The 25,942-nt window shown below is 41.4% G+C and overlaps 1 protein-coding gene across 1 annotated transcript; it reads right to left on the reverse strand.

Annotated features, from left to right (window-relative positions):
- ACBD3 (acyl-CoA binding domain containing 3) lies at positions 1-25,697 on the reverse strand. The gene is made up of 8 exons (XM_080936657.1): positions 25,399-25,697; positions 19,263-19,404; positions 18,194-18,334; positions 15,657-15,815; positions 13,745-13,919; positions 8,402-8,588; positions 6,468-6,752; positions 1-2,019 (listed from the first exon to the last, which is right to left on the reverse strand). Exons 1-8 carry the CDS (start codon positions 25,676-25,678, stop codon positions 1,808-1,810), a joined length of 1,581 nt encoding a protein of 526 aa, XP_080792783.1. The 5' UTR covers positions 25,679-25,697; the 3' UTR covers positions 1-1,807.
- Positions 25,698-25,942: the final 245 nt, after the last annotated feature.

Raw genomic sequence — 25,942 nt, forward strand, 5'->3', positions numbered from 1 at the left:
AAACTGTATTAACAGAAATATCAACGAATTACAGATAAGCATTTTAATTGATTAAATATTTTACTTTCAAGATCTTTTTGAAATCGCACTTGTATGGTACTAATCAACAGCCAAAGGCAATAAAAAAGTTTAGAACCAAAAACGTTCCGATGTGAACACGTGACAGAGATGGCTATGTAAAGTGACAAACACTGCTCCCACGAACAAGATTTTTAGAAGATAATTTATCTTAACATGTGCAAGGACAAAACTGTAATCAAAGGCTGAAAGAAATATATATTAGTGCTTGCTTTTTAAAAGTTTATTTTACATTTTAAATACAGTATTTTTCTCATTAAAAAAAAATCCTAACTCTGTGGTTTCTATATATACAGAAGAGCTGTGGGGCCTAATGAATATTCTGGATGTAACAGTGTAGACATTGGGTTACTTCTGAATGAAAATTCAAAAACACAAATTAAGCACTGGTTAGGAGAAAATAATCCAGTTTCTTAACAAACAAGAGAACCTATAAAACCAGGTATTAAAAACAGAAAGAAATGCAGCATATGAAGACCTCAAACAGCCTGAATGTAGTGACCTGTGCATACTGCAGCTAGCCAGTGGGACCCTGGGAGGGACCTGTGATGACAAAATTAACTAACTCTAAGACTTCAGTGACAACGTACACTAGGTACACACTGTCTCTGTCATTTTCTATCTATACTACCCTCTCTTTAGACAGTCAACCTCTTATACAAATTTGAAACAATGAATGTGGATTTGTTTTCCTAAGAGAACTAAAGATCCTTTTACCACCAGCAGGACATAGATTAAAGCTGCAACAATTAAGCATGTGCATTTCCCATTTTCTCTACATTGTAACTCCACTCTAGGACTGTGGATTGGTTTGTGCCCTAATAACAAGTAGAGATTTGGACCATCTCTGGCAGTGATTTCCTATTAGTGCAATGGTACTCTTCAAATGCTGAATTACACTAAAGTGATTTTGCATATTTTAATTCATTAGGTGCCAGCTGAGTTTATAAAACTCCTGGCTATATGTTTTTACAGAAAATAGTTTCAATTTGAGATGTTCCACAAAACATCAACTAGTTTTGTTTTGTTAGCAGTCTTGTGAATGGCAAATGGAAGAAAAGGCCTGAGAGTCTGAGGACCTGGTGGGAAGGGTGCTGAGGTCTTCTATGAATCTACACGTCAGTTACCTACTGGGTTTGAATAGTCTAAGTTTAAGATTCTTTTAGAAAATAATTCTCTGTAACATAACTAACTAAATAGCTGTACCCAAAGCAAAACAGCCTTGGTTACTCAGGTAAGATCAAGTTGAGGCCATTTCTTTTCTACTATAATCTGTTAAGTCTTGGGCTTTTTAAGTCTCTAACTGCTGCACTTCAGTTACAGCCGGCTGCATGGAGCAGACTAGCTCAGAGGCGCTCCCAGTTACAGTTCTAACGCGGCTCTGCGGAGTACACTGAACAGACAGCAGCGCACCCACCAGCCAGGTCAGGGCAATGCTGGGATGCTTATTTTGGAGACTGAATATTAACACGTAGCTCATGTAACTCCAATATTCACTAGCGGCTCTGCTGGTCAGCACCCAAGGGCTAGATGAGTCTTCGGAACTGCTTTTAACCTCAGAGCATTAATGCTAAAGAGTCTCAAGGAATCTTGGTTCTCAACAAGAGTTCATAAACCATCAGAACAAAATTGAGAAGGTAAACACTGACTCCTATGCGCCACAAAAGTCAAAGGAAATTAAATGTCATCTTCTGTTCAACCCTAGACTCCCAACTCTGTAACACCAGCTTTATCTAGTATAATAGACTCTGTAGTAGACTGACTTGGACCTCCACAGAGAGTAGGAGTTATCAAACTTGAGGAGATAGACTCCCCTCCCTGGATACTGGTGGCTGCCTGCATACACTTCCTCATGACAGTCCCGCCGGTATACAGGTACAATCTCATCCAGCAGAGGTTTGTTGGCATTCTTTTTGGCTTTCTCTTCACTGGTGACATTTTCTGTGAGACAGTGAGAAAGAACAGAAGACACAAGTCAAGTGTTAGATCCAGGAATATCACCTCACTCATCAAACAATGAAACTACAGGCTTTGAGGTATTGTTTCTTAGGAATTCTCTTAACTCAGTCAACTGTGCATGTTCCTCATTCACCTGAATACCTGGCCACCACTATGCATAGCTGCCGGGCTCCGAAAGTACGGTGACAGACACAGGGTAGAAGTAGCAACCTGTGCCCCAGCCTTCTGTGTTATTGCTGTTCACATTCCCAGCTTATATTTCCCATTCTGTATCTAATCAGTTCCTAACTCCTTCCTTATATATAACAGTCTTAGCCACGGAACACCGAAGAAAACTGCTGCTCTACAATGAACATACCTTCATTTTAGGAAGGGTAGAAGGTAGCCGAGGCAGACTGTAGCATCTGTATATTTTAATATAAAAACCACAGTAGAGACTCTCACTGTTAATAGTTTGCTGGGCTATAACAAGTTAGGGAAGAAACACTAATAGTCTGTAAGAATGAGATTATTCCAAAATGTCTCAGTCTAACATATTACATATAAACAACCTCAAGGAAAACAGATCAAGAGCATTTCAATATAGAAGGTGAAAGACTTCTAAGGTCTCTAACAAGGCAGAGTGAACCTTGGCAACATCTATTAACTCTATTTTAATGTTCACAGCCAGGAATGTTAAAAGTATGAGAAGCTCTCAAGGAATTTAAGGAAATAAAACAAATTATACCATGTGGTATTTTAGGATAAATCTTAAAAAAATTAGGTAGAAACTTATGAAATCTGAATAATTACATACAAATTTACCAATACCAGTATCAATAACGGCTCATTTAGAGAAGTTCAATGTACAATTTAAGAAGTTAGAAACTGGGAAACCTGCCAGGTAGTGGTGGCGCACACCTGTAATGCCAGTACTTGGGCAGCAGAGGCAGGCAGAGCTCTGAGTTTTAGGCCAGCCTGGTCTACAGACAATTCCAGGACAGCCAAGGCTATTCAGTGAAACCTTTGGGGGATGGGTGGTAATTCTAAACATTTGAGAGCTTAAAAAGAGAAAAGAAAAAGAAAAAGAAAAAAGTAGAGGAGACCTGGACACAGTGGTTCACACCAATAATTCCAGCACAAGGGAAACTGAGGCAGAACTGCCATAAATTCAAGGCCAACTTAAACTACACAATGAATCTGAGAGCTGTCTGGGCCAGGTGTGAAATCTTGAATCAAAAGACAAAAAAAAAAAACACCCAAACCCCAAAACAGGTGTGGGTGTGGCCTATGATCCTAGAGGAAGGATTTCTGTGGGCACAAGGCCACTCTACCTATACACCTGAGCAATTTATAACAAAACCGCACCTCAAAAAACAAAACAAAATCTCAGCACCCATAAAGGAGACCCAAATAAAACTAGCTTTACTACAGCAACGCCTTCAATTAAATGTCTTTATGCTGGGCTGGAGAGTTAATACTGCTCGCTGCATTTCAGGGGACCCAAGTGTGGCTCCCAGCACTCACAACCACCTCTAGCCTCAGCTTCAGTCTGTGACAGTGTCTGCTGATCTCCACAGACACATGCTTACACACACACACACACACACACACACACACACACACACATCAATCTTAAAAAAGTATTTTATTTAGAAATGAGGGTTATAGGGTCACTCCAATATATACCACTGCCTATAAAGACATCCGAGAGACAAACTGGTTCATTAATTCAAGACCCAATCTTGTTACATCCACAGAACCAAAGATTACTGAGATACCTTTCAAAAATTAAAAAATATATGTATTTTAACTTGTGTGTGTGTGTGAAAGTATGCCATGTGACTACTGAGACCAACAGGAGTGGTAGTGGCCCTTTATTAAGACAGGGCTATACAATTCCTGGAGCTAGAGTTACAGGTGTTGTGAGCTCCAGGATATGGGTGCTGGGAACTGAACGTGAGACCTCTGGAAGAACATTGAGTGCTCTTAACCTTTATCCTACCTTTCCTTGCCCCCTCCTCTAACTTTTGGTTTTGTTAAGTATTATGGGAAATGTCTCACTTTGCTGCTAGTACATCAGAATCAACATTGTTAAAAACAAAATGCCAAAGCCCTGGAATTGGCTCAGCCATTAAGATAACTTGTCCTTAGAGTGGACCAGAGGTCGGTTGGCAGCATTCACATGGCAGCTCACAATTCTTTAGGCTCCAGTTCCAGAAGACATGACCTCTGCAGGCATCAGGCATCCATGTGGTACAAAAACATACAGAAGGCAAAATATTCCCTCAACTAAAATAAAAAGTCAAACTTTAAAAATCTTAAAAAACAAGACAGGCATGTCAACCTATTGGTGGTGCACATGAGAAGCAGGCAAGTGGATTTGAGTTTGAGGGCAGCCTGGTAGGGAGAGGGAGAGGGAGAGAGGGAGAGAGGGAGAGAGGGAGAGAGTCTGCAAGATGTACTGAGATGCCTGGGATACTCTGGTAGTTCATATAAAAATGGCACATAACAACATTTGTCTCTGGAGCTGAAAAGCTAGTACGAAATTTCAATTGCTAAACTACGTATTAAGTGAATTTCAAGACATGCTCATGGGCTAACAGCTCTGTAAGACTCCACGTGAGCCAGTGGTGATAAAGCACAGCAATGTGATTAAAGAAAGGTTGACTTTGAAAGTCAAATGGACTCTGTCCATTCCAACAGCAGCTCTTAAGCCCATTTCAATATCAGCATGAAATACCAAAGTATTCTTAACAAGAACAAGACAGCTTGGTTAGCCCTGAAGTGTGGAACCAGGGTTCTCAGCCATACTCATAGCCTGCCCCTACAGACCTATGTCAGTTTCAATATGGCTGACAGAGCTTGTAGAAATGTCCTAAGTTCTAGTTTTTCCAGCTAACAAAAGTGAGGAGGGCAGCTTCTCAAAGATTCTTTAACTTATTTCTTAGAGCAAGTTAGCTTACTAAGGTCATTCAAAACTCCTGACTGTTTACTGAGAGGAATGAAAAGTCACCCTTGTAAAACAGTGATTTCCAAAGAGAAGAGTGGCTGAAATCGGGTGAGTTTTCTTTATTTATGCACAACTTTTTGTTGTTATTGGTTTCCCCCCATATATTTTTTTAAAGATTTATTTATATGTCTGAAAAAACAGTACTGACAAAAATGTATAATTTTACGCAAAAAATGTTTAAAATCTGTACATTTATCTTTGTTTTGTAAAATAAAGTCGTTTTAAAAAAAAGATTTATTTATATGAATACACTGTAGCTGCCCTCAGACACACCAAAAGAGGGGATCAGACCCCATTACAGATGGTTGTGAGCCACCATGTGGTTGCTGGAAACAGACTGAACTGAGGACCTCTGGAAGAGTAGCATTCAGAGCTCTTAACAGCTGAGCCATCTCTCCAGCCTGGTTGTTTGGTTTTCTCAGACAGGGCTTTCCTGTATAGCAGCCCTGGATGTCCTGGAATTCACTATGTAGATTAGATGAGTCCCCAAACTCAGAGTTTCCTGCCTCTGCTTCCTGGGTGAAGGTCTGCCCGTGCCACTCCGACCTACTACACACAACTTTTTTTTAAAAAGATTTATTTATTACATATAAGTGCACTATAGCTGTCTTCAGACACACCAGAAGAGGGCATCAGATCCCATTACACATGGTTGTGAGCTTCCATGTGGTTGCTGGGAATTGAACTCAGGACCTCTGGAAGAGCACTCAGTGCTCTTAACCACTGAGCCATCGCTCCAGCCCTACACACAACTTTTTAGCTAGCATTTGGGAGGCAGAGGCAGGAAAATCAGGAGTTCAAGGCCATCCTTGATTATATAGTAAATTAAAGGACAGCTTTGGCTCCATGAAGCCCTGTCTTACCCAGATGTGGTGGTGGCTCACACCTATAGTCTTAGCACTCAGGGAGGATCCTGTCTTTGTTTTTTGTTTTGGTGTTTGCTTTGGTGTTTTGCTTGTTTGATTTTTTCGAGATAAGGTTTCTCTGTGTAGCTGGCATTGAACTAACAGAGTAGGATCCTACCTTTAAAACAAAAATGTTATCAGAAACATAAATTATTTTGTTGACAAGAATTCTTGCTTGCTCTTCCAAACTGGGGCCTGGAGGCATACCACAGTAGTCCTAGCTACTAGGGAGGGCAAGGAAGGGGACTGTTTGAGTCCACCAGTTCAAGACCAGCCTGGACAACAAAGCAGGGTCCTGTCTAAAAACAAAATGTACAAACAACACACCTCAAAAGGTCTTCACATATTTAGCTTTCCAAAAACAAGACTATAAGTAGAACAATGTTAAGAACCAAATAGACTTTCCTGGCATTTTAGAGACATTCATGTTCAGATGGGCCTTCCTCAGAGCCTCTTCACCCAACATCCCACTCATGAACAGAGGACTCCCTGTCCATGAGCATTAGCAGGACTGAATGTGAACCAAGGCCTACCTTCCTCCTCCTCTTCGTCGTCACTGGACTCACTGACATGCACACTGACAGCCGCGTTTGGAGAGTCTGTCCATTCAAAATAAACCCCAAACCCAATGTCATAACTATCTGTGGCAAATTCCCAGAAGAGGTACGATCCTTCCTCATGAGTGGGGACCCGAACGGTGACTACTTCTCCTCGCCGTACGGTAATCACAGAATCTGCATCCTGCCGAATCTTCTCTTTAAAGTCTTTGATCTGTGGTCTTGTCCACATGGATGGAGCTGCAATCACTGGAAGAGAGTCTAAAGGCAACAGGATTTACAAAAGCTGAGGCAAAGGGCTCTTACCCTGCAGAGAACATCTGACACCAAGAGCAATGTGGTGAGGTCAGACCAAGCATGGAAGGAACCAGAAAAGCTTCTCAGGTCATTGTAATATCCAAGGTCACAGGTACTCAGAGGTCACCACACCCTTTCAATAAAACAGAATCCACAATCTTACAAGTGAGTTTTCCTAACAGTCTGCATTCATTTCATTCTACCCATTGAAAAAATTCTTAACCTCTGGGCATCTTAAAGTTCTAAGGGCTTTTCTGAAAAGAGCTAAGAAAAACAGAAAATCCTGGACAATATTAGAGCTACTGGAGGAACTCACAAGGAAAGGACAAACATCTCGTTACTGAGCAATATTCACATGTACTGCAGAACTCAGAACTCAGCAGGTTTTTCAGCTAAGTTAATCAGATTCCCTCTCATTTGTAAACCCTTGCAGAGCTGGGGATACAGCTCAGTTCAGTGCTTGCCTGGCATGCACAAATCCCTGGGTTCAGTCACTAGCACTACATAAAGTAGGAACTAGTATTCAAAGTCTTCAGCTACACAGTGAGTTGATGGCCACTTCACTTTGGTGGCAGACAGAGCTCTCTGGGATAAAGGTCAGCCACTGCTACATAGAGAGACCTCGTCTCCAAAAAAAAAAAAAGGAAGAGGACAAATCAAAATGACAATGAGCTGCCTCAGCGGGTGAAGGTACTTGGTCACCAAGCTTGATTACTTGAGATTATTCATCAGAGTCCACATGGGAGGGAGAGAGAGAAAGAGAGGGAGAGAGGGAGAGAGGGAGAGAGGGGGAGAGGGGGAGAGGGAAAGGGGGAGAGAGAGAGGGGGGGGGAGAGAGGGAGACAAGGAGGGAGGGAGGGAGGGAGGGAGGGAGGAGAGAGAGAGAGAGAGAGAGAGAGAGAGAGAGAGAGAGAGAGAGAGAGAGAGAAAACCAAATTTTCCAAGTTGTCTTCTGACCTCTCTATGTGCACACATACATTCACAGAGTCAATCAGTAACTGTGAAGCAAACACTGGTAAAAACCCTCAGTAAGACTAAAGTAGTCTTCTCTGAAGCTATTTTTCTTACTTGTTCTAAAAAGTTAAGGAAGGTCAGAGTGAGTTTCAGGAATCCTCCCTACCTATGTCTGCTTCAACCCAGCACAGCACTCACAGGCTGAAGTGGGGAGAAAAATAAAAGAAAAAGAAAAACCACGTAAACCTCCCCATCCTTATTTCCAACTGCTGAAAATTAAAATTAGGAAGAAACAAACGGTCTCAGAAGATCACAAAAACAAAAGCTTTATGAAGTTGGTTAATTTGACAAATGTCTAAATACCAGATCTCTGCTGGGATAACAGGCATGTGCCACCACATCCAGTTTCATGTGGTGCCTCAAACTGAACCCAGGCTTTGTGAACACTAGGCAACTGCTCTCTCTCAGCAGAGCTAGATCTCTAGCCTTGATCTCCTATGTCTGCATCATTAGAAACATCAGATTCAGACTCAAAGAGCCAAGGAGTGCTGTAAGTGTTCCCAAAAGCTACCCAGCTTATCCTCCTGGTTTTTGCTTTTTACAAGGTCTAAGAGTAACATCTGGATGAATAAATACATGGGCCAAAACAAAGATCATACCTTTTGGTCCATTTTCCAAGGCTTCTTCTGCAGCTTCTGGCTCAAGGACTTTTTCAGAATTGTCAGTGTGGGTTTTGGCCTGTCCATTGACCGACAGTGTATCACTTGTTCCAGTTGTGTCCACCTTTGATGATGCAGGCAATGAAGCCCCAGCCACCACTACTTCCTGCTGCTTCTGTAATGCTGCCTACAAATTGAGAAAAAGTTCAAATGCTCTTATGAAAATGGCTAACATTTGCCTAGGAGTGATGCCTGCACCATGTGTTTGCTCTATACTAAAGCATTCTAAGAAGTTACTAATTAATATTTGCCAGTTTTATCTTATCTGTAATAAATATTAATAAAACACCAACTGACAACCAAACATGATTAGCATTCAATCTCAGATAAAACTACTAAGGGCAAAGATTAAGTGTAGTAATGTGCCACTGGCCCCCGTGAGTGTCGAGATTAAGGGCACGTGCCACCATGCCCAGCAGATATATATTCATAAGATTGGGTAGAAAAAGGTATTTTTTGTTTTTTAATAAAAGTACCATTATAGACAGGAGATGATGGTGTATACCATTAACTTTAGCACTCATGACGCAGTCAGGCAGATCTCTGAGTGTAAGACTGGCCTGGTTTACAGAGTGAGTACCAGGCCAACCAGGGATACACACACACTGTCTTTTAAACTACAAACTGGATATGCTAAATATGCCAGCACAGCACTCAAGAGGCTGAGTGGGAACAACAACAAAAAACAAAAAACAAAACCAACACCTGAACCTTCTCCACCTGAACCATCAAGTACAGAAATCAGAATTACAGAAATTGAAAGTAACTTCAAAGAAACAAATGGCCACAGAAGATTCACAAAAACAGAAGCTGTAACTGGTGAACTAGATGAATGTATAAAGTAGCAAACAAAACCCTTATACGTGGACAACTATTCTAATATAGACAGAAATATTCATACAAAGACTATAATCACAATTTTTTTTTTTAATTAATTTAGGTTTTATGGAGCCTAATGTTAGCCTCAGCAGGCACTCGTCTACTGAATCATTCCCCAGGCTCCAACAAAAAAATGTTTAATAAAGTGTGTGTAGTTATCCATTTGTTTGTTTATTTATTTATTTACCGATAGATTGAAACATGGCTTCGGTAGCCCAGGCTGGCCTTACACCTGCATCTGCCTCTCAAGTGCTGAGATTAAAGGCACATGCTACCACATCCAGCCTAAAATTTAATAAAGCCATCAATCAAGCTGTAAAATAACTATTGATCTAGCCAGGTGGTGGTGGCACATGTCTTTAGTCTAAGTACTCGGGAGACAGAGGCAGGAGGATCTCTATAAATTCTAGGCCAGCCTGGTTTACAGAGTGAGTTCCACAACAGCCAGGACTACACAAACTGTCTTGAAAAACCAAGACACAAACAAACAAAAAGCATTGATCTAAGAGTTAAGGGTTATAATAATGAAGTTAGAGGTCAAAGTATTGTCTCACTTAAAATTCAATACTGGTCTGGGTACAGTGCTGCAACCTAGAATCCCAGCGCTTAGGAAGCTAAGGCAGCAGTGTCTTGAGCCTGAAGTAAGGAAAGAGAAAGTACAAAGAAAAGGAATTTGCTAGTTCCACTGGCACAGGCCAGTCACTCCAGATACTTGAAAGGCTGAGGCAGGAAGACTGCAAATTCAAAACAGGCTGAGATACAAAATGCCAGGCTGGGCAACTCAATGAGTCTCTTAATCTTAAAAATAAAAGGAGGATCAGTGGTAGAGTACTTGGCTAGCACCCAGCTTTTTAAACTGGGTTACAAATCCATATGGAGGCCACAGAACTGAGTATGTGTGTGTTTGTGGGGGGGGGGAATGTGTCATAAAATCTGACAACAGCACAGGGTTTCTGAATGCACAAGGACTACAGATCTGTTCAAAATTAAAGTATAATACATCTCAGGTAGAGCTGAGCGCTACTACTTGACTGCATGAAGGCCACTTCCACATAGCCTTGGTCCTGAACACAGAACACAGAACACGTACACTCTGCCCATGGCTGCCATGACATGCAATACCAATGAGAGCTGCTGACACACCTTAGCACAGATTCAAGACTGTGTTATCAACTACAGTGTGATTAGTACACACACAACATTTTCTGTACTTAGAGAAATAAAACAACTTACTCATGGAAAATAAAGACATAATACTTAACTAGTATGTATTTAGATTGTAGGAGCCAGAGAGACAGTTCAGTGGCTAATAGTACTGACTACTCTTTTGGAAGACCCATATTCTGTTTCCAGTATCCAAATGGTGGTTCACAAGCATCTGCCATTCAAGTTCAGGGTTCTGGTGCCCTCTTCCAGTTTATGCAGGCACCAGGTATGTATACACACATAGACATACATTCAGGTAAGATACCCATACTCATAAAATAAATAATCTTTAAAGGGGGGGGAAGGTGGGCTGGAGAGATGGCTCAGAGGTTGAGAGCATTTTTTGCTCTTTCAGAGGTCCTGAGTTCAATTCTCAGCAACCACATGGTGGCTCACAACCATCTGTAATGAGATCTGATGCCCTCTTCTGGCCTGCAGGCATACATGCAGGCAGAACACTGTATACATAATAAATCTAAATAGATAGATAGATAGATAAGTAAATAAATCCCCCCCAAATTCCTAATGGTTGGTAAGATGACTCACTATACAAGTTAGTTTTAATTGTCATCTTGATATAATTTAGAATCTGCTAGGAAAAGTCTTGTAAAATATTGTTTATATTAGATTGGATTGGTCTATGGAAATGTCTGTGAGCAGTAACTGTCTTTATTACATAATTGATGTGACCCAGCCCACTGTGGGCAGTACCACTCCCTAGGTAAGGCTCTTGAACAGTGTGAGTGGGGAAACTCAGTAGAAAGCAACATCTCTCTTTGCTCTTGACTGTGGAGGTGATGTGATCATCTATCTCAAGTTCCTGCCACTGTGACCCAAAGACAGGGTCTCTCTATGCAAGCTTGGCTGATCTTGAACTATTTGTACAGACTGGCCTAAAACTCACAAAGAGATTCACCTGTCTTCCTCTCCAGTGCTGGGTTTAAACACTTCTCTCTGCCACTTCATAGAAGACTTTAAGGCTTAGACTCAAAATCACTTCCAAGGAAAAGGCACCAGCTATTCAAAAAAAACGCATGCAACCAAAAAAAAAAAAAAAAAAAAAAAAAAAAAAACCACATCCAAAACATTACATGATGGTGAAGGGAGTGAAAACATTCTTGAAGGAAATCATGAAACTCTCCAGTAAAATCAGTAAACTCCCTTCTCTGGATCCCACTGACAAGGATATTTACTAGATACAGCAAGCTGCAATTACATATGCAACTCTCTTTTTAAAAAAGACATATACTTTGGGGAAGGTTTAGAAAGCACAAGATCTGGTATGGCAGTGCTTGTTTGTAATCGCAGTCCCTGAGAGGCGGGGTTTAGACTCTCAGTCTGGGACACACAAGAAGCCTAAGACTACTGGTGGCAGTGGTGATGCCTTTAATCCCAGCACTTGAGAAGCAGAGGCAGGCAGATCTCTGTGAGTTTGAGGCCAGCCTGGTCTATAGGGTGAGTTCCAGGATACCCAGCACTGTCACACAGAGAAACCCTGTCTTGAAAAAAACAAAAAACAAACACCCTCCCCAAACCAAATCAACTTAAAAAAAAAAAAAAACCCAAAAAACAAACACCCTCCCACCCATATCCCACCAAAAACCAAAAAGACAACAAAAACTCAAAGGGTATAGGGACAATAGAATAAGACAAGCTAGGCAGCTATACCATCAAAAGGACAGGCACAGCAGTCTTGTTCAGTGTTTACACAAAAGTTAATACTTCAGACTAGTAAACTCCATTTCTTCCTTCTCCTCATGTAAAATTCATTAGTAATTGGAAGAAAAGAACCTGAGTGGTAATGAACTGTGAGGCTCAATTCTCAGGTAGTCTACTAGACCTATCTAGTTCCAGAAGCAACCAATTAGAATATGATCATACTAATTCCAACTGCGACTTCTGTCCCATTTTTTAATTTATTCTACCAGGATGACTTTCTCCTCATAAAGAGACAGCAGCCTATGAACAAGACTAGATATAACAGTAACCTTATTAATTATCTCAATGCCTATCAACTAAGCAGAAAAAGGGGAAAGAAGTGATAAGGTAGAAAAAGGCTACATAAGAGGGAGAAGCATCTTTCAAAAAGGATTATTATTATTATTATTATTAAAATGGTTTAGTACTTTCTGATCCGATCGTGGATTATACAGAACCTATAGAGCCTTTTAACATCTCATTGGTTTCTAAGACTAGGAGAAGAGAGGTCCATTTATTTTAAAAATTTCTACTTTCCTAAAAACATTTATTATTGTATAATGAATGTGTGTATGTTGACTCTGTCCAAAAATGCCCAATATAGTGAGCATTTGTAAATCAATCAATTTACCTATTCCCATCTATCCCATCTCTCCCCCTTTTTACTTGGAAATGGGGTCCTTCTAAGGTGCCCAGACTAGCGTGAACTCTCAGCCACCGGGGTAGCTGGTATTATAGGTTTACAACACCAGGCCTAGTTACTATCCTTATCTTCCTTTTATTATCCTGTGAGGTTAGAAACCTTGATCTTGTGTCTTATTCTCAAAGAACAGAGAAAAGGCAGGAAATTGGAGCAGCAGTAACACGTCAGAAAGTCGAAGATAACAGCAGAGCCAGGACAGAACTCAAGTACCACTCTTTCCATGTCTTCCCTTAAGCACTTTCTCCTGTATTTTTGGTTGAGCATAGGCCACAATCACCTGAGCCATCTCTCCAGCTCAAACTACCTAAATGTTGAAGGAAATATTTAGGACCAGGATGCTGGAGAAGGAGTTGTGCTGTCATGAGTTATAATGGATCTGGATCTGCCCCAGCTTTGAGGAACCAGCCTTTGGCCTTATGGGAGTGGACTCCATCCTTTAAAGCTGTTGATCCCAACAGTGCATGTTTTGCCTGAAAAACGTTCTTATGCTATCGCTAGTTACTCAGGCCCTCATGGTTCCAGGGCACTATTAACAGTCCATACCAGACTCACTGTCATGACACTGACCTATACAACTCTCACATGCCCTTGTGACAATATACAGTACATTTTCTGAGGTTCAAGATCCTGCATTTTCTTTTGTAACTGTCAACACAATGCTACACAGACTGCCTAAAAGATTAACCAAAGAGTTACTTTATACCTTAGACTAGCTAATGCAAAATTCATTCATGACTGGTAGGAAAGAACCTGGGTTCCATGGAGACACAACACCTTCTCTGCAGCCACCGTCATACCTGCTGCTGCGCCAGCTGGACTTGGTATAGCTGCTGCATGTACTGCTGGTAGTGCTGCTCCTGCAGCTGGCGGATGAGAATCTGCTGCTGCTCGTAGTTCCCTGGGTACTGCTGGGCTGCATACTGCTGGAATTGCACGGCAGTCTGCGAGTTTAAAGCTGCCATTATCTGCTGCCTAAAAACATTAATAAGTACATGCCAGTCTGACAACAGGAGACTGTTCATAACAAAATAAAATGTCCTTGTGTATTTTTATAGTTTATAACTTAAAAATAATCAGGCCAATAATGTATACCAAAAAGCATGTATTCTAGGCCCAGAATACTTAAGGAAAAAACCTGACCTCTAATTTTTTCCTTAGGTTTTCCAAGAAAAGTTGGAATAGAGAATACTAAGTACATCACCACCATCAATGTCATAATTATTAACACTACTGTGCTCTTTTGATGTGCCATGCACTGTTTAGAACATTTACATGTACCAATGCACTTAGCCTTTGAGGACACTCTAAGGTTGTTTAGTAACTGTCCAAAATCTACTGCAGCTAGACTCAAGAGCCAGAACTCAAATATAGATAGTCTGGTGGCAGCAACACTAACTCACCACAATGCTGTGAGACAGACTGCCATTGGGCATGGATGGTGTTTGACGCTGGCTATGGTTTCCCTACCTAAACCTCCAGAAGAGCACAAGGCAGAAGAGCAGCTGGTGCTCCAGGCTCTGTTAAGGATGAATAGAACCAGTGAAAGCAGGGCGGGCTGTAGCATTTCACTTTATCAGGAATCGCTGAGGATAAGAAAAGCAGGGCATGCTCCTTGTTCACTGATCGCTCTCTCCCTCTCTCTTCCCCTCCCTGCCTCCCTGCACAGGGTCATATTATACAATGCCAGGCCCTGACTCAGCCCCCGAAGTGCTGGGATTGTAGCTGCACACTACTGTGCCTTGTTTGGAGACACCAATTTCTGTCAAATTAGTTCAATTATTTTTATTTCTTTCTGAGAAAATTATGTTTCAAAACTGCTATGTGACTACTTACCAAAGACTTCAAATTTATGTAGTAAATAACAGATATATTAAGTAAATCACACTCCTGACTAAAGCATGACACTGGGCCCAGCTAAGGTATTCAACTCCAAATTCAAAAGAGAACAGCATTTCAAACCTCCCTTCGAAGTATACTGAGGCCATGGATTACTTTGAGGCTGGTGACCACTGAATGTTTTTCTGAGAAACTAGCTGTAAGCAAAGAGAACTCAATATACCTTAAGTTCTCCAGCTTAACTTTTCTGCCATGCCATCCCAAGAACCCAAGGCCTTCTTCCCCGTGTTTTCCTCTTGGTGTCTCCAGCTGCTCTCTGAAAGACCAGGCCTTCTGTGAAAGTGGCTTTCAGTCTTTTCTGAAGAAGGAAGTTTCAGCTCCCATGTCCTGCACTAGGTCTAGGAATGGCTATCTGATATACACTGGGCTAGCTAGGCTCTAGGTCCTCAGGGTTTTTAACTGGGTCGTGGACTCTAGCTGGTCTCAGATACATGGAAAACGGATCACAAAATTCCCAAGTGAGACGGACAGTCTTGTGTAAAACAAAGCAGACGGAAACTATAGAAGGCAGTAAGAACAAAGAGGAAGACTAAGAAGGTAAGAGGTCGTGAGAACAGACACTGGACTCAAGACAGAGCAACTGAGTAACCTCTGCTGCTGCTTTTAGTCTCTAGGTTTTACACGCTAACTCTAAATTTCAACACATTAATTATCCTCTGATAACAAACAGAAGTCACTGGTAAACATGAAAGGAGAAAACACCCATCTTCCCAGGCGTAGTCACAGAATGTTCTAAGACACACAGGTAAAATCCCAGAAACAGGGTGGTACCCTGGCTTTCATTTTTAAATAAAATCTAAGCAGCAAACTCACTTTTGCTGTTCCAGCCGAAGCCTCTCTTCTTCTATCCGCTGCCGCTCTTCCTCCTCCCGTCTGAGCCGGTCCTCCTCCTCTCGCTTCCGTTTTTCTTCCTCCTTTTGCAGCCGCTCTCGCTCCTCCTCTTCACGCTGCCTTCGTTCCTCCTCCGCCTTTCTACACGGTATAGAGAGCAAAGAGAATGAACTGTGCACAATCTATTTTTAACTCATTAATATTTCACTTTCCAGTGAAAATAAGACGAGAATAGCAAGCAATCTCTCAAAATATGAAACACAAACTTTTATGTGGTAAAAACAAAATATGGAGTCAGAGTCAATCTCACAACAAACATGACTGCATCAAGAATAATTATTAAGTGGGTACTTTCACAGTCTCTAATGACAAAGTAAAAATAAAAACCAAAATAAAAAAAAGGGGCAACTTTCAAAGACACTGTATCAGACTCAACAGTGTACAATCATATATAAATCACCTTTCTATGATGTTATTCCATTTTCATTAAGTACCAAGTCTTAGCCTGGCACAGTGGTTCTCTGAACTAGGAAGGCAGAGGCAGGCTGATATACAGTGACACCCTGTCTTTAAAAGTAGGCAGCACACCGTTAATTCCAGCACTCGGGGAAGGGGGGATGGGGAGGGAGGCAGGCAGGCAGATCTCCGAGTTCGAGACCAATTTGGTCTACACAGCAAGTTCCAGGATAGCCAGGGCTACACAGAGAAAACTCTTGCCTTGAAAAACAAAACAAAAAAAAAAAACTGTGCGAGAGATGGAGGGACTGTGTGAAGGTGGATGGGGGGTGGTGGGGTGGGGTTTGGAGTAGGGGCTGACGGGAGACCGACTACACAGCAGCAATCAGGATGTAAAGTGAATAAGTAAATAAATTAATGGAGGGAACAAAAAACCAACCAAATAGGGAGATGGCTCAGTGGTTAAGAACACTGGCTGCTCTTCCAGAGGTCCTGAGTTCAATTCCCAGCAACCACATGGTGGTTCATAACCATCTGTAATGGGATCTGATGCCCTCTTCTGGTGTGTCTGAAGACAGCAACAGTGTGCTCATATACATAAAATAAATAAATCTTAAAAAAAATAATAATAATAAAATGGATAGGGCAGGGAAGGTTGGAAAGAAAGCTCTGCAATTAAGAGCATGTTACTAATCTTCTGAGAGACCAGAATTCAGTCTCCAGAGCCCTCACCTCCAGCTCCAGAGGATCTGGTGCCCTTTTCTGTCTACTCATACATACATAAAATTAAATTTAAGAATAAATCTTTTTTTTTTTAAAGACTCAAACTGGGGGTTGGGAAGACAGCTCAGTGGTTAAGAGCACAGGCTGCTCTCCCAGAACCCAAGTTTGACTCCCAGCATCCACATGGTGGCTCACATCCATCTGGAACTCCAGTGCCAGGTGAACCAACCCTGTCTGGCTTCTGAGAACAATGTATACACATAATACAAAGACATACATGGGCCTAGAGAGATGGCTCAGTGGTTAAGAACACTGGCTGCTCTTCCAGAGGTCCTGAGTTCAATTCCCAGCAACCACATAGTACATAGTGGCTCACAACTATCTATAATGGGATCTAATGCCCTCTTCTGGTGTGTCTGACAGCTACAGTGTACTCATAAAAGAATAAATACTTAAAAAAAAAAAGACATACATGCAAACAAAACACCTATATACAGAAAATAAATATAATTAAAAGTATTTTTATTGGGATGCAAAACATTATTTTGGTTACTTATCGATGAAATGTTATTTATGTCACTGGATTTGTTTGTTTAAGACTACAGCTCTGGCTAGCCTGGGACTTGCTATGAGGAACAGGCTAGTCTTGAATTTTGAGCAATCTTCTGGCTCTGCCTTCCAAATAGCAGGATTACAGGGCATGAGCCTCCAGTGAAGCAATTCTATAATTCCTTCATGCTTAGGCTATTCTTTGTCTAATTTTTAATTTAATCTTTATTTTATGTATATGGACGTTTTGCCTTTATGTATGTCTGTGAATCGGCATTCTTGGAAGAATGTTGGATTCTCTGGAACTGGAATTATAGATGCTGTGAGCCTCCACATGGGTGCTGAGAGAATCTCAGAAACAGAAACCAGTGAGCTCTGTAGAAGCTACTCCAAATTTAACTAACTAACTAACTAACAAGTCATCTAGGATCCAAAGCCAACATCAGAGAATAGGAGGGAAGGAAAATAGCTAGTACTTTTGTAGCAGTACTCATGTATAATCCCAGCATTCATTCAGGAGGCCAACCTGGGCTACAGTAGCAAAATTGTCTCTGGGGTGGGGGTGGGGTAAGGAACACCTCTACAGATAGGAGGTAGGTTCACTTTACGAGGTACAGAGAAGGAAGCAGCCCCTCCTCCCTTCACCCACTCACATGAAGAGATTTGAAAAATTGCAATCAAGAAGCAGGAAGTGAAGAACAGTAAGAAGATCTCTGACAGAACACACTCCAGAAAGCAAAGTGTCAATGCACAGTGCCTGCCCTGTGTGCTACCATGTCCTGTGACATCACCTTCTTTTTTCTTCTTCTTCCTTTTCTATTCTGTGGGATGCAACATATGCTGAGAGGAGAGGACAACACCTATTTAGAAGCTTCACAAACTCTACCATGGCATCTTCCTTGGACATGTTTCCCAGAGCTGCCCATTCTCTCCTGCAAAGAAAGAAAAGAACGGTTATCTTCTTCCCTTAGCAGAATGAGAATCATACTTAAATCTACATATGAAAAACTCAATTACAATTAAAATAAACTGTTTTTACCAGAAGCAAAAAGGTCAAAACTTCAAGTTTCAACAAATTTACATTGATATATTAAATAAGATGCCATAAACAATCCAAAATATAAGTACATTTTGTTTATTCACAAAAAGTAATCTATATTTTCTTTACATTTTTAACATGAACTAAACAAAAATATTCCATTTTCTGGCAAAATTCCATGTCTCAATGAGGAAACCAATAGTATGCATTTTATTTTTTATTTATGTCTGAGTGTTTTGCCTGTATGTTTATCTGTGCACTTGGAGGACAGAAGAGGGCATCAGTTACTCTGACACTGGAATTACAGATGGTTAGGGCTGTTGAGAATCAAACCCAGGACCCCTAGAAGAGCAGCTGGTGCTCTTAACAGCTGAGCCATCTCTCCAGGTCGAGTAGCATATTTGTTTTTGCTTTTTTAAAGAGTTATTTAATGTAAATGAGTACACTGTAGCTGTCCTTGGACACACCAGAAGAGGGCATCAGATCCCATTACAGATGGTTGTGAGCCACCATGTGGCTGCTGGGAATTGAACTCAAGACCTCTGGAAGTCACTGCTCCTAACTACTGAGCCATCTCTCTAGCCCAGCACATGTTTTAAATGGCTGCTTTTAATATTATTTAGAAAGAATCAGATGAAATAGTACTTGTTTTATACTCAGATAAGTAAACTTCTTCCACAATAGGATTTAGAATCTATGAGCAAAATCAATGTTTTAGTTATTGTGTTAAGCTAAGAAGTTTGCTACTTATACCTTAAGCAATATATATATTATACTTCTTTCTATTATTATTAAATTACGAAATAAGAAAACACTGTTACCTCCTATCATTCCCCAACACATCAAAGAATCCAACCTCAGGGCAAGTGTCTGGGTTATATGGCCCCAAAAGAACTTGCTTATGCAGTGCCACGAACTTCAGTTTTTCTTCATAAGTTGGATGGAAGGCTTTGCCATCTTTTACTAAAAGAAATGAAATTAAAAGAAAACAATTAGTGTTGGCAAAATACAGTTTCCAGCATTAGAAGCGCATTGAAGCTTTGCTATGGATAGAGAGTACGCCAATAACATAAGACAGTAGGTTCAGATTGTTATTTTACCTACTAAATTTTAATGGGGCTTAAAGTACAAATCCTTTATAGAAGATCTTCTCTTCATCCTCTCACTCTCTATGGCTTTTCTTTAAGTCAGGTCTTTTACTATAGCCCAGGGTGGGTTCTAGCTTTTTATGCAGCCCAGGTCGGCCTCACATTCAGTTCTGATTCAGTCCCTAAATACTAGGATTGCAGGCATAGATCACCATAACCAGCTTGAATTATTTTTTTTGTTGAACTATCATTATTTATGTTAAAGTTAGCACAGAGAAATACATCTGTCAAACTGCCAACAGGCACATAAACAGTATAATTTGAACATTAGACATACATTTAAGAAAAACATATTTTAAGTGCTTATTTTTATTGTTGTTTGTAAGACAGGATCTCTCACCATGCTGCACGTGGTGGCTTGAAACTCACTATTCAGAGCCAAGCTAGCTAGAAACTCAGAGATTTGCCTGCCTCTGCCACCATGTAGAGCTAAAAATGATCCTTAAAAAACAATTTTAATCACTTTGAATAGGATCATGCATTAAATCACACATATATACTTCGAAAGGCTGTATTTAAAGTATATTTGCTCCACTGAGGCTGTCTGATGTTTTGGCATGGGCTTTGGAATCAGTTGGGTGGCGTTTACACCTCAGACATTTCCCTGTCGTGGTGGAATGAGTTACTTTCTTAGTTTAGTTATCAATAAAAGGAAGATGACATCACCATGTCAAAGGTCAACAGTATATTATTATTATTACTATGTGATTCTTTGTTTTCCTTATCATTGACTCTGACAGGTTTCCAATAGGGCTATTAAGAAGGCAAAATCAAAGGTGATAACATACAACTATAATAAGAATTTCAGCAGGAAGATCACCATTAGTTTGAGGACAGTGTAAGCTATACAGTGAGTTCAAGGTCATCCTAGACTACATAGCAAGACTGTCTCTGAAAAATAAATACAAGAAAAAAGAAAGGCAGAATTAAGCTAGTCTGACAAAAAATGAACTATTACTTATACTCAAAAACAGTATATAACTGGGTCCTGGTAAAATGATAATCTTTAAATAATCCCCCCATTAAAACAGTCATAATAGTTTTTAATTGATTCTAGTAAAAATGAACTACCAAAAACAAAAACAAAAAACAAAACCCCGTCTGGCAAGATGGCTCAGCAGCTAATCTGACAACCTGAGGTTGATCCCTAATCCACATAGAGGAAGAAAAGCACTAACTCAGTTGTCCTCTGACCACACATCATGATATTGCCTCCACCAATAAATATGAAAATATTTTAAAAATCAAGTATAAACCATGTACAAGTTTCATCCATACACATAGTGTACTCTTAAATAAAATTAAGAAATAAACAAACAAAAAGCGAGGCAGTGTTGGCACATGCCTTTAGTCCCAGCATTCAGGAGGCAGAGGTAGGCAGATCTCTAGGAGTTTTGAGTTTGAGGACTGCCAAGGCTACATAGAGACACTGCCTCAAAGAAAAAGAAAAAGAATATGAATTGAATTATATCAACAGGGGGAAAAGGCTAATAAACATCTAAATGGGTATTCAACTTTATTAATCAAAGACACTGCAGTTAAAGCTACCCATACCATCAGATTTAAAAAGCTAGAGAACAGGAGTTGATCAAAAGGGGCTGGAGCACTGGCTGTGTTTTCAGAGGATCTGGGTTCTATTTCCAGAACCCACATGGTGGCTCATAACCATCTGTAACTTCATTTCCAGGGACCCAATGCCTTCTTCTGGTCTCTGAGGGCAGCAGGCAGCAAGTGGTACATATATATATTCATACAGCCATGTAAATAAAATAAATCTAAACCAAACAAAACCAACTCTGATCATTCCACTTGTTCTTAATATTTTCATGCCAAAAATATTCAAGTAACAAAGTAACTCAATAGTACATTTGAATTCTTTCCCTCAGTGTATTACCAGAAAGTCGGGTCCTACCTACTTTTCACCTTTTGCAGTGGAATAACTGTCTGAAACCAGAGAGAGATCCAACCGTGCCTCTTACAAGAAATAACTGAATAGCCTGGGCCAAGTCCCTCAACTAAGAGATACAGATAACACAGAACTCCCAGGGGGAGGATTCAGTAAAATAGTATGCATGCAGCATGCACCTGACATCTAGTAAATATCTGCTCTGTAACCACTGACAACCATTAGTTTGAAATAACAAATTAATGCAACCAACCTACCAGACAAACTAACCGCAATTAAATATTTGAAAAGGAAAAATCTAAGCCCTGAATAACTCAACAAAACCAAGCTAATTTCACCCCAGAAGTATAAAGCTCTGGAATTTTTTTGGACCTTAACAGAAAAGGCTAAGAAAGCCTAATCTTGCTAAAATAGAATTAAGAACAATTTCTTTCCTCTGAAAAATCTTCGCTAGTTGTTCATCTAACAAGAAGGCTAACTATACACAACTTCATCAAGACCTTCCAGGATCTGTATTCAACTTTCTCCTCACTTCATCCAACTGCCTCCTGTTTGTCATTTCCCAGACACACATGCCCAGCCCCAGCCCCTCTCCACTATCCTTTCTGGAGTGGCACTATTTCCTCAATACACATTTGCTCTGCAGGTGTCAACTGGCCCTTTAAGTCTTTTGCTTCCAGGCTCCTTAAGAGCGAAGATTGTACCATTCACAACAGTATCCTGGGATTAAGCCTTATCCACAAGGGTACAAAAACCCCTGATGTTTAGATAGTAAAACTCTAACTTACAGGTTCATCATAACGAACACCTCATGTTATTTTACAAGTCCCATCCTCTGAGGTAGAACTCAGGGCCTAGTTATGTATGTTCTGTTATGCACGCTGAGCAAGCACTTCACCTTAGTAAAAAATCCAGTTGTTGATAAAGTCATCCATCACTGACTTATGATCATCACTATTACAAGTATGCAACACAAAACACTTTTTGACTGTGGGTGGGGTGGGGTATTTCATGTATCTATTCCAGAGTGGTCTTGCACTCACTATGTAGCTGAGAGTGGCCTTAAACTTCAGATCTACACCCTAAGTGTTGAAATTTCAGGCCTGCAACACCATGGCTTGCTTATATGGTAGCATTGATAAACCCAGGTCCTAAAGCCAGACAAGCAAGCACCCTACCGACTGAGCTGCATCCTAGGCTTCTCCAGCTATTTTTAATAGAAAATAATCTTGCTTTCACAATTCAAATTTAGTCCACAGAAGATAAAATGTAATTTAAAATGAAGGGCCGAGTTGGGAATGATGGCTCAGCATTTATTTGCTGTAAATGCATGAGGACCTAAGTTTAGATCTCCTTAAAAAAACAAAACAACAACAAAAAAAAAAAAAACTCAAGAAACACAAAATAGTGGACATCTGTAAACTCAGCTTTCTTCCATAAAGAGAAGCTAGAACAGGACTATGGCACATGACTAGACTGGTGTACAAAGCAGCAAAGGAGATGCTGTCTCAAGGAGAACCAACACCCAAGGCTGTCCTGTGACTTCCACATAGAAAATACTCATATACACACCCCAAACAAATAAACAAAAGCAGCCTTACTGGATTCACCCCGGTTTCTGTTGATCCTTTTCCCTCTGGTAATTAGCTCTGGCTATACTACCTGCTCCTCACTGTTATCACAAGCAATAACGCACACAAATTAGCTGAGTTGCTATGCAGCTGTTTTAAGTGCCTGGACATAGTTTTAATCACTTAATTTAGGAATTGAGCAAACTACCCCCATCGATGCACTTCCTTCTGTAAGGGGACCTGATGCCCTCTTCTGGTGTGTCTGAAGACAGCTACAGTGTACTTACATATAATAAATAAATAATCTTAAATTAAAAAAAAAAAATCTAAGTCTTTTTTGAGACTCCATGTGGTTGCTGGGATTTGAACTCAGGACCTCTGGAAGAGCAGTCAGTGCTCTTAACTGCTGAGCCATCTCTCCAGCCCTAAAACTAAGTCTTAAATGTGAGTCTAGTTACATTTCTAGGAATTTATATAGCAACAATAATTTAGAATGAGGCTGCTGACCCAAAACGATGCTAAATTTGCTGCCCATTATACAATGTTCTAAGCTAATAATTTGTTTGCTTAGGTGGTTGTTGTTATTGTTTTTAGACAGGCTCTATATAGCTTTGGCTGTCCCAGAACAGTGTTGGCCAGGCCGGCCTCAAATTCAGAGATCCACCTGCCTCTGCCTCCCTAGTTCTGGGATTAAGTGTGTGATACCATTAGTGTTTTCTTCTCTTAAAGCAGATATTGCTATTTTCAAATAAGATGGGCTCAGACGAAATATCCCTCCTCCCTCTGTTACCCATGCAGCAAAATCAAAGATTAGAAGTTGGTTCTCTCTGGTTCTGAAGCCATAGAACCTCACTGGTAAAGAATGAACAATGCTCTTCCCAAGGACCCTAGCTCAATTCCCAACACCCAAGTCAGGTAGTTCAGAACATCCTTGAGTGCCAGCTCCAGAGATTCTGGGGATCCACGCTGACACTGACACTCTCTCACTCACACACAAAATTAAAACTTCTTTAAAAAAAAGTTAAAGTTGGTTCTTCCCTGTTTCTTGCAGTTTGTTATTGAAAAGCAAGCTCCAAAAATTAACTTTTAAGAGCAAGTGCTGCTATGTGAACTGTACAGAAACTGGTGGATTTGCATGTATTTACAACTCTAAGATCAAACCTGTGACTAAAGAGATAAAGTGATCCTAAACTCACTATCGAGAAACTCGCTACCAGTTCCCCCCACCCCCCATTCAGCTACCACACAGTCAAGGCTGAACTCCTGGTGCCCTGGCGCTGAACAGTTCAAGGGTAAACTTTAAAACATTATGTATGGAGAGTGACCATTTATTGTTCTGGAATTTTTCCGCAGAATTTCACTAGTTTGCACAATTAAAGCTAACTTAAAAACAAAACTACCTTAACATGGGTCGCGACGACAGTGAACAGCACAACTTTAGCTGGCAAACATGTAACCCAAAAACATGATCTCTGGGAAATGTCATAAATACGCTGTTCCGGAACACATGTGGAGCCTAGCAACCACTTTGAAAGTTTCATTTGCCCTTATCTCTCTTTGCTTTCCCACTCAAGAACCTAAATATCTTTTAAAAATCAGACTATTAGTCAATCTCTTTCCCACTGACCAAATCTTGTGACTGTCATGTCCACTATTAACTAGAGAAGAAAAACGGAGGAAAACCACCGCACATCACAATTTTGTTTTTTTAAAAAACAGAGAATGAGAACTTCTCGCCTTAGTCTTCATTAATCACTTACAAGATAGAGTTTCCTAGCCACTTAGAAGTTACTAGAACACAGTGGCCTTTATTTACTTACTCAAGCAAAAGGAAATAAATGAACTTAGTATTTCACTTTATCCTTCGCCACATCCCTATCGCCGAATGATCACGTCCTATACATTCTCACGGTTTCCAAGGCTAGAAAAGGTAAGTGTGGGAACCAATACAATTTTCTTCCACTAAGATTTTTTTTTTAAATCGCTTTAATGTTGTTGTGAGCTATGGAAGACTGGGAGGAAACCCGATAAATAAGAAAAAGGAAAAATCCACCCCAGAAGAGGAGCCCCGGGAGGCGCGCGCTCTTCTCCCTCTCTAGCTCAGTTAACCAGAAAACTTAAACCAGGTGTAACGCCCCAGCAATCTCAGGCGACACGGGCTGCTAAACTAGGTTCTAGGTGTCTCAGGGGTGTGACCAGGGGCTAGGCCGGTACTGACAAACTCCGGGTGCCACCAAGGACGGAGCGGCGCTCCGGTCACCCCGGCCTAGCTCGGGTGGGTGGGGCAGGCATGGCCGGCCCGCGGCCGCGCAGAGGCGAGTGACCCGCTCACTTTTGTAGAAGCGCAGGGCCAGGCCGTAGAGCTCCTCCAGGCCAAAGCCCCAGTGCTGCTCCATCCGCCGCGCCTCCTCGGCCGCGCCCTCAGCCGCCGCCTCCCCGGGCTCCCGGTGCTGCCCCGCGGCGCCCGAGCCCAGTCCATCCCCGGGGGGCGAGGACAGCGGTGCCTGCAGGGGGGCACCCTCCGCGCCGGGCCGCTCCTCCGAGTCCGGACTCAGCGTGAGGCCGTCGAGCGACACCTCGAGCTGCTGCTCTACGTTCAGCTGCGCCGCCATCTCCGCTCGCAGCGCCTCCTCGGCGGGGACAGGCGGCAGCCACGTATCGACTTCCTGCTGACCTCTCACCTCCGCTCGCCGACACCGGAACTTCCGCTGCCGACGCGGCTGGGGTTTGAAAGAGCCTGGTGCCCCGCCCCCGGGCGTGCGGGTCACTCCCCTCCCGGTTCTTGCTTGCCTGGTACCTGACGCCAGTCTCAGACTCACCCCGCACCCACTGCCGGGGCAGATCTCCCGCCCAGGACCTGGCAGTCCTGTGGTTCC

The sequence above is a fragment of the Micromys minutus genome (genome assembly GCF_963924665.1).
Source record: "Micromys minutus genome assembly, chromosome: 1".
Taxonomy (NCBI): domain Eukaryota; kingdom Metazoa; phylum Chordata; class Mammalia; order Rodentia; family Muridae; genus Micromys; species Micromys minutus.